The following is a 10,151-nucleotide window of genomic DNA, read 5'->3' as shown; positions in this document are numbered from 1 at the left end:
CATTCCACATAATTCAAGTAAGGTCACTTCTTGAGGACTTACCTCGGATGTTGTCGAACGGCTTTTACGGCTATTCGATCACTTTTTCCTTCCCTTATCCAATTGTGGCCCTCTTAGCTCTTGAGCTAATTCAAACAAATTCAATTTATTAAAACCTCATTGTGCTAGCTTATGGCGAATATGACAAGGAGTTTAAATGGTCATGTGGCCACTCTTTAGCTTGAATACACAATGGTCATGCACATTTTATACTACATCAAGCAATTCAATACAATTTATTCGAGCATCAAGGAAAAGCTAAGGCCTTCAATAGGCTACCCAAGGCCGAATATTCATGTACATGTTGAGGCCAATTATGCACTTAATACCTCACAAAAACAGCATGCATTTTACTAGTTAATGCTTTGCATATTGTAGCTCAAAACTTATAATATAGCATCAAGCACTCATATGTGTGCTAGGCGAATGTGCTTGCAATTTCACAATCATTCTTCAACATCTTCTTCTTTAAACAACCATATTCATCACTTAGTTCATAACCAAAACATCATGTGCAAACATATATATACATATATGAGCATGGCGAATTTCAAGGTGTCCATAGCCATCCAAAACACAAATTTTAACTAACATGCAAGAAGCATGAACCATGCTCATGAATGCATCATGGCGAATATGACAATCATGCCCTTTTCAACTTCAATCATGATTAAACAAAAGAAAACTCAAAATCTTACTCAAAAGTAGACAATCCATCATTCCATGCATCATCATCAAGCTTCACACTTAGCATGCAATGGCTTTATCACCATAACAACTTTGGCCAAATACCATTTCCATGGCATAACAAAGATTTGAGCCATGGCTATCATGCACATCAAGTTAGCAACCAAAACATGCATGAAACTCCTAACACAACCTCATACATACCTTAATCTTGATGCAAACTTAGCCAAATCTCCTTCTAGATCTCTTCCAAACCAAGCATGAAGCAAAAAATCCTCCTTCTTCCTTAGTTTTGGCTCAAAGAAAGGATGAACAAAATTTTTCTTTCTTTCTCTACAACTCACGGCAATGGGGGGGGGAATACCACACTCACACACAGTTTTTTTCATTCTTTTCTTACCCATACACCTTTGTTTATTATTTCTCCCTAATGCACCAACAAAACATGTTTCATGACAAGTTTTGCCCATCCTCTCTTGCCATGGCCGCCACTTCATGTTGGGGGAAATTTGACATGCAAATCCTTTATTTTTGCATGCATGAGCAACTAGTCATCACACATTTCCCCATCATACTTTCAAAGTTCACTACTAGGTCCTTTCTAGTGAAATTCGCATTTATAACACTAAATCGAAACATCAAAAATGTCACACACAAATTAACACATATCATAGGCATCAAAATAAATTTTAAATTATTTTTATGCCTCGGTTTTGTGGTCCCGAAACCACATCCCGACTAGGGTCAATTTTGGGCTGTCACAAATGGTGGGAAACGTTGGTAAGCGTGATCCTAAAAGAACAAATAGACTAGAAGATCCTTTCAATAAAATTTAGAGAGCAACATGTGTATCTGATGTATATGGAAAGATGAAGAAAGAGTTTTTATATCTCAAGCAAGGACCAATGTCAGTGATGGAATACAAGCAAGATTTTGTCAAACTTAGTCGATATGTAAAGGATATGTTCCAAATTGAAAAGGCCTTGTATGATAAATTTGAGTGGGGCTTAAGGGATGAAATTTTCTCCCTAGTAGAAACTATAGAAGTTCAAAGTCTAGTAGCCATGATAGCCAAGGCTCACAAGATGGAAATGATTGTTCAAGATAGAAGTGAGGGTAAGAGAGAGAAAATTTGTTGCATGTAACCATCTACATGTCATTGTAAGTGATAAGAAATAAATACAAATTCTTTTGTGTGCAAACTTGTTATTCGGATATGATTGGCCACTAATAGGGCATGTTAGTGGCTAACCAGATTGGTGTATGTACTGGGTTTCTAGTAGGGCATGTTAGTTGCTAACTATAGCAAAAAGCCCTGATCTTGTAGGAAAATACGCATATGTTCAAAATAATGTAGATTAAGACGTTTGTTATGAGTTGTAAATATAGGATCCAAGGTTAGCACAAGGGCGTGGGAAAGAGTAAGAAAATGTAAGCACTGGATTTGTTGTATATAATGCATGTTATGTACATTCAAAGTGAGGTATGATAGACTGCTAAATAGAACTGTTGATTATGTAGTTGCATTGCATGAGGAGTATTAAGTCTTAATCTTATTTAATGTGTTTTGGACAAATGTATATGTTAGTTGTAGTGTTTGGTGCATTTTATCCAAAGGGAGTTATACTCAGTACGCGTATAGATACAAGTCAACTGGTATGTTTGGGATGATAGAGTAAGTGATGGTAGCTTTTGTATCCATTCAAGTGAAGTATTTGTTCTGTTGATGTTAATGAAATTGTCCTATGGGAAAATAGTTGCAAATTGTATTTGACAAATAATAGAGTCCGCCAGGGATAGGTATCTGCTATTGTTTTATGGAAGAGTGTCTACACCCAAATGTCTCTTCGAGAAACCTACTAGCTTATTATTATTAAATATATATGTTGAGTTATCCTGTTGTTGGAATCTGATTATAAGGTTGAACATGTTTAGTTCTAGAGCTCACTAAGTTCTTTCGAATTTACCCCTTTTCTTTCCTTTTTCTAAGTATTACCACGATGTTGAAGACTAGTGGAAGGGACTTAGCCAAAAGATAGTGGCCTCTATTATGAGCCTCGCATATGTTTATTCTGTAACATGCATGTACTTTCATTTTGGGCGGGTGGCATATAACTCTGTTTTGTAACCAACATTTGTAGTAATTTGCATCTTTCGCCAAATCATTGTTTTAAGAGAATGTTTATGTACTATTGAAGTATAGGTTAAACCTTTGTAAATTGTGATTAATGAAATCATCTTTTATTCATATATTCCAAACTGATTTAAACAATATTTAACTGTCAATGATGTACTTGAAACTATTGTATATGAAATAACTCACCTTGTGTTTTATATAAACCTGTCGACTTTTGTATGATTTTCGCCTAAAGTTCGTTTTCAATTATGTTTTATATTATATGGCATATCACTTGTTTGATTGTTTTGTCATTTAAAATTTTGGGTTAACGCCCCAGTTCAATGAGTATTTGCTGAAACCTCAATAAAAGTACGAACCAAGTTTAAGCCTACTTTCAGTGTAACGATGCAGTTCGCCAGTAGGGGTTAGGGTGTTATAGTTATATTGATTGAATTGATATAAATGGTAGATATGTTTGACAAATTGAATTGAATGGTACTAATATGTGTTAATTCAATCTTATTGAAATGTTATGCAAATTGCAAATGATATACTCACCGTATATTTGTGAATTGTGGAAACGGGAATATTATGTAACTAGCTAATTTTTTTTGTTATTGTATATCAAGGTGAGTTAATGTTTTAATCTATGAACTTCTAAACATTGGAATGCTTACTCGATTATGTTTATGTTTTGTAGTTGTCTTATGCGGAACTCAGCTATCGAATCACTCTAAAGCTCACACTATCCAACTTCTATCTCTGTAATCTTTTAATTGTTCTAGACTCGATTATGTGGCATGTATATAATTTGGAATTGTATTTATGTTATCTTAAATGCTTATGAACTTAATCTAATGATGATATTGATTATGGATGTTTTGGTAAGATATACATAAGTGTGAAATTAGCATTTGGTGAATTATGTTTGTGGCGAGTGAATGGCCAACTTTGAATGTGGCTTGCTTGAGTTAATATGTTTAAATAGTATAAAGAGATTGACTTGTACATGTTGGCAATGTGATAAGTTTAGTTTGAATGGTATAAGTGGTTGAATGACTTGAGTTTATTCATGTTATGTTGATTTATTTGAGTGTCATTTTGTGGCATATTGATATAGTGATTGAATGTGTTTAAAATGTGGTAAATTGGTATGTTTTCTATTGAGTTTATGCAGGTTTTGATTAGGTTTAGTTGTGCATTGGGACATCAAATAGGTTATTGATTTAGTTTGGCAGGAAGTAGGCACCAAATGACATATTTTTGTACCATACGGTCATGTATCATACACGAGCTGGTGACACGGCCGTGTGCCCACTAGAAATTAAGAAGCATTAGAACCATATGGTTCTCAATTGTCACACGGACTAGCCACACACTTATGTGAGTATTGTAAATTTGGTCATCTAGATTTCACACAGCCTTAGTTTGTTACATGGGCCAGCCACACGGTCGTGTGACTTTTGATTAGCTTTTTTATGTTTGATCCTCATTGCTTCATTTTGTTCATATCCTAGACACATGCCCTTGTGTCCCTAGTTTTGCATGAGTGCCCTTATCTTTTGAAAAAGTTGTAGTTTGATCTTTGATCATTCCTAGGTCAATTTTAAAACTTTTGTAAGCTTGATTTAGACTTGGTTTCATTTGTGATACCTGATATATGTAATAATTGTATGTGTAATTCAAATTTTTGAATTAATTTTTGCATGTACTATAACTTAGGTCCAACGATCCTCCACAGTGAAGAGTGTTACGTAAAAACATATTATGATTGTGTAATGTGATTAGTAGCACGTATAATAGGATAAATGAAATCGTAGTTGCTTTAACAACGTATGTGATATCTCATAACTCAATCTCGACGATTGAATTAAATATTAGTAATTACAGTAATCGTAATATAATAATTACCTTTTTTTTCTTTTATTCTTTTAGAACAATGAAGAAAGAGAGAGTGGTTTACTATAAATCTATCAAAAAATGGTACTACAGCACAAGATTCCATGTTTGTACAAAAGATTAATAACAAACCATAAAGCATATTTACACATATTTACACATAATGAAGATTCCATGACTTCGTCCGAAATTATTTACCACTGTCGTAATACATATACAAGAAAAGAAACAAACTAAATTTTTGTATCACCATTTGTACCTCTATCAGTGATGTGCAACTGCAATCACTGTTTCGTCATGCATCTTTGATTTGGACATTAAGGTCATCAACAGCATTCTCCTGCAACACCAATGCCTGTTCGAGTTTACCGAGTACATCACTTATTGACGGCCGATCCATTTGCCTACTAGCCAGGCACCTCACTGCAATTTCCACAAATGTCACAAGACACTCGGACTTTATCTTTCCTCTTAGGTATGGTTCAATCAAGAGATCAATCTTTTCACTTCCATAGCAATGAAGAGCCCATCTAGCCAAGCTTACCTTGGTCTGGTCATCCTCGTTTGGCTCGGGATTAACAGCTGGTCTTGCACATAATACTTCAAATAAAACCACACCAAATGAGTAAACATCCGACTTGCGAGTTAATGTTCTGTTTCTGCCATACTCAGGGTCCAAATATCCAAAAGTACCCTTTGGTCCGGGACTGATTTGGCTCCTGTTGGAACCTGAAATCTTGCCTACTTTCGAAAGGCCAAAATCCGACACTTTGGCCACCCATTCCTGATCCAGGAGTATGTTTGTTGATTTGATGTCTCGGTGAATGATGGAATGCTCGGTGCCCGTGTGGAGGTAGTGTAATCCACGGGCAGCACCGATGCATATCTTGAGCCTTCGAATCCAAGATAGTGGTGGATTTTGGGTCTGGTAGAGATGATCACGTAGAGTTCCATTAGCCATGTAATCATACACCAAAATAAGCTCGCTTTCTTCTTCACAATAACCCAGCAATGACACAATGTTCATGTGACGAAAACTGGAGAGCAATTCGACTTCAGTTTTGAACTCTTGAAGTCCTTGATTGGACTCGGGATTTTTGCGCTTAACTGCCACTTTGGTGATCCCATCGTCAAGCAGGCCCTCGTAAACCTTCCCGAAACCCCCGTAACCGAGCAGACGAGCTTCACTGAAATTGTTAGTGGCGGCTTTTATCTCTTCCAAGGGAAATTTACGGCTATACTCTGAAGATTTACAGATTAGGCTACTTGCTTTCCTAACGTTTACATCATAACGTAGCAAAAACCAATGAGATAACATATAGGCTATCAAAGAGACTGCAGAAATTCCAACGACAAGACCGATAACCATTCCCAGGAAGATGTTAGATGTTGGAATACTCCCACTTCTGTCTTCATTCTCCACTTGAAGTACATGAGCTGCAAGATTGTTTCTTGTATCACTCAACTTCATGATCTCAATTCCATTTAGGATTACATCAGTAAGCTTTGGATTTGAATCAACGTTAGGCTGCAAGGCAAGCCATAGTTCAGTTCCTCCTTTGGATTCCGGAACCGTGATGGTATAGTCCTTATGCATTGCAACCAAAGGACCACCTGCCATAGCAACTATATCCAAGCTGCTTTCCACTGTCTTGTTGTTGATATACACCTTGAACACTCTCTGATTCACTTCTGTCACAAAAAGCTGAATCTCGCAGAAATGAAGCCTAACAATATACGAAAAGCCTGAGTCAATAGAAAATGTCCATGTCAGGTTGTAGCCCATGTTGGCAGCCTCGTCGCTACCACCAATTGTCCTTGCTTTGCTGTACAGATCCCAAGGTGCTCCATACTCACTTAACGTCCAAGGGCTTTTATTGTAGTCAATATGATCATCATATGCTTCAATGAGAGTCCCATTTATTGAACCCTGAAGGTATTGGTCATCTAGCCCATTCCAAAACGGCTCGTTCTGTGAGTTAACCCCTACATTGATTCTGTAAAGTATCTCAGTAGCATTACTGGAAGTTCCATTCACTCCATAATCAGAGAGTTTGAGGGGCATTGAGTAAATCTCTATCCCATTTACAAAGGCGAAAGAATCTGAATCCTCTAGTGATGGAGAGAAGGTGATATTGACAATGGGTTTCTTTAAGTTGAAGAAATAATCTTTAGTGACATAAGGTGATTTCAAAGTGGTTGCCATTACAGAAGGTTTAAAGCTGTTTAACAAAGTGTAATCGCCGGCGGTGACAGAGAACTCGGCCTCGGAGATTTTTCTTATACCACTGTAAGAAGTAGGGTAGAAATGGAGGCGGATAAATTTGAGACCAGGGGACATAGGGAAACTATAGGTGAAAGAAGAAGGAAAGAAACGTGCGGTTGAGTATGGATTCACCGGAACCTCGCCGGTTTCATTAGAGACCACATTGCCAATGGTGGTCCCCGCGTGAAAAGAATAAACTGGGAAAAAAGTTGCATCCCCTACCCAAGTTTTACCATTAAAAGATGAGTTTCCCGCAAATCCGCAGTCAAGAATTACCTGGTCAATAGCTAAACAAGTCCAGGAATTGAACAAGAAGCTGAGGAGAAGAAGAGAAACAAGTGATGGCCATGAAGGGTTCGAATTGGTAATCTTCTTCATAGAAACCAATGTGGGAGCTGTTCAAGGAAGAAGAACGCAGGCATGCATGATTGAAACATCCAAAAACAGGTTGTTAAAATTGCTGCAAAAGCCAAAAGGGTAGTTAATCCGATGTTGTCTGTGAAGTATAATTTTTTGTCCTGGTTCTCTTGGGAACGGTTCGCCCTTCGTTTTTGAATGACTGGAATCCAAAGCCAAGTTACATGCAAAAGCAGCGCGGATGTTTCTTTGATTGTTCGTGAAAGCTATTGATTCTGATTCCTTTGACCATTAAAATTTTCGTCATCCGTTAAAGAAGTCTACTGCATAAAATTAATGGAAATAAATTATATTAAGATAGTTTCTAAAAATATAATTTTTATGTATGTATGTATAAGATACTTTCTGGATGTTGGGGAAAGGATTGTATGAAATAAAATAAATAAAAATAAATAAAATATTATTATACATTCATTTATATCTAATATTTTTCTAATTTAATTTAATTTTAATTAAATTATTTAAAATAATTAACTTTTTAATTATAAACAAACATATTTTCTTCTTTTACAAATTTTAATCATTTTGTCCATAATTTAATATTTTTTATTTTTTACAACCAATTTAAAATATATATTTTATGTACCCTTCCCACCACGTTTTCATGATTCCTTTTTAATTATTTCATAATATTTTAACAATTTTTCTATATCATTGACACAAAGTTTTGATTTTTTTTTACCTTAAACGTAACCCCAAAATCCTGAACTCTGAATCTAAAATTCTAACCTCTTGACCCAAAACCTAGAACCTCAAATCTTAAACTCGAACCCTATATTTGTAACCCCAAATTCTTGAAGCTTAAACCTCGAATTCAAAACACAAACCCAAACATTAAACCTTAATCTCGAACCCAAACCCTAAACTTTAAGGTTTATGGTTCAAGGTTTGGGGTTCTAGGTTTGGGGTATAGAGTTTAGGGTAAAATAATTACCAAAATTATTTGTCATTAACATCGAAAAATTACACAAAATTACTATTTTTTAAAAATTGGTTGCACAACAATAAAAAATATTAACTTATGAAAAAAATGATTAAAATTTGTAAAAGAAGAAAAATGTTTGTTTATAATTTTAAAACTAACTAAAATTAAATTAAGTTGGAGAATATATTAGATATAGATGAGTGTATAATAATATTTTATTATCTTTAAAATTTAATGACGTGACATTATTTTTATTAGTGCTGAAAACTATACTTTTTAGGATGAGCCTAATATATAATTTATTTCCAATTGTTATACACTCATCTCTAGAGAAATTATTTTATGAACCCTTCCCACCACATTATTCATGGTCTCTTTCCAATTATTTCATAATATTCCCACAATATTTTCATGTCATTGACATAGAATTTTGGTAATCTTTTTACCTTGAACCTTAACCTCAAAACCCTTAACCTTGAATCTAGAATCCTAAACCCTAGACCCTTAACCTTAAACTCAAACCCCAAATTTGTAACCCCAAACTTTTAAACCTTAAATCTAGAATCCAAAATCCAAACCCTAAACCTCAAGATTTATGGTTTAAGATTTAGGGTTTGAGTTTAAGGTTTGGAGTTTTGAGTTCGGGATTTAGAGTAAAATAATTACCAAAATTATGTGTGATTAACATGGAAAAATTACACAAAATTACTATTTTTAAAATTAATTACACAACAATAAAAAATATTAACTTATGGGAAAAAACAAAATAATTAAAATTTGTAAAAAAAATAAATGTTTGTTTATAAATTAATAAATTCATTATTTTAAGTAATTTAATTAAACTTGAAGAAAATATTAGATATAAATGAATTTGTAATAATATTGTTATCTTTAAAATTTAATAACGTGATATTATTTTATTAGTACCTAAAAACTATACTTTTATATTATCTTGATATAATTTATTTTCTTAAAACAAATGATTAGGAAGGTAATAAATCCCTCCAATTACAACGGAGAATACTTGCCTTCTCATTGGCTTTTACTTAATTAACTAACATAAACAATTTATAATAAATTCTTGTCTTCCACACAAATAGACAAATTGGGTGTATTTTTATTCTTAGGAAATCACTGAATCATTGAAATATCCATTAGTTAATTTGGGTTGACTAAGAAATAAGATTGGTGGGCTCTATTTTACATTTTTCCTCTGAAAGCAATATTACAGCTGATCAATTATGACCAGTAGCTCGGATGATCTCAGATGAGAAAAGAAAAATGTTATATATACATAATTTATACACAGAATTCTCCAAATTGAATTTTTATATTGTCTTCTTAGATGTAGCATTAAATATATAGAGTTTAAGGTAAAAACGAATGGATTTTGTTATAATAAGGTCACTTCATCTGAAACACGAATAATGTCTAGACAGTAAATAATATTTTATTATATATATGAAATAAATACTTATGTGGTTTTTATATTGCAGGAGCAAAATTAGTTTAGTCCCATTTAAAATAAGTTAATTAATTTACTTAAAAAATAATTAATCATAACGTTAATTATATATTTTTATAAATTATAAGAACAAGACAAAATTTAAATAACAAGCACGATTAATATGATTTAAACTTAAATCATATCTAAAATAATAAACACTCTAACTATCAAACCATCACATGAAGTTTGACACTAAGTATTAATCTTAATAAAATATTACACTATAATTACTTTTTTAATTTAAACAGAACAATTGAATACAAAGCTAACTATTTAATATTTGTAAATGTTC

General features: G+C 33.6%; 1 protein-coding gene across 1 annotated transcript; it reads right to left on the bottom strand.

Moving 5' to 3' along the window:
* Positions 1-4,864: 4,864 nt before the first annotated feature.
* Positions 4,865-7,388, bottom strand: LOC108462822 (receptor-like protein kinase FERONIA). The gene has a single exon (XM_017762722.2). It carries the CDS (start codon positions 7,386-7,388, stop codon positions 5,040-5,042), a length of 2,349 nt encoding a protein of 782 aa, XP_017618211.1. The 3' UTR covers positions 4,865-5,039.
* Positions 7,389-10,151: the final 2,763 nt, after the last annotated feature.

The sequence above is a fragment of the Gossypium arboreum genome, chromosome 13, assembly GCF_025698485.1.
Source record: "Gossypium arboreum isolate Shixiya-1 chromosome 13, ASM2569848v2, whole genome shotgun sequence".
Taxonomy (NCBI): domain Eukaryota; kingdom Viridiplantae; phylum Streptophyta; class Magnoliopsida; order Malvales; family Malvaceae; genus Gossypium; species Gossypium arboreum.
This window is presented reverse-complemented; position numbering and strand designations above follow the sequence as displayed.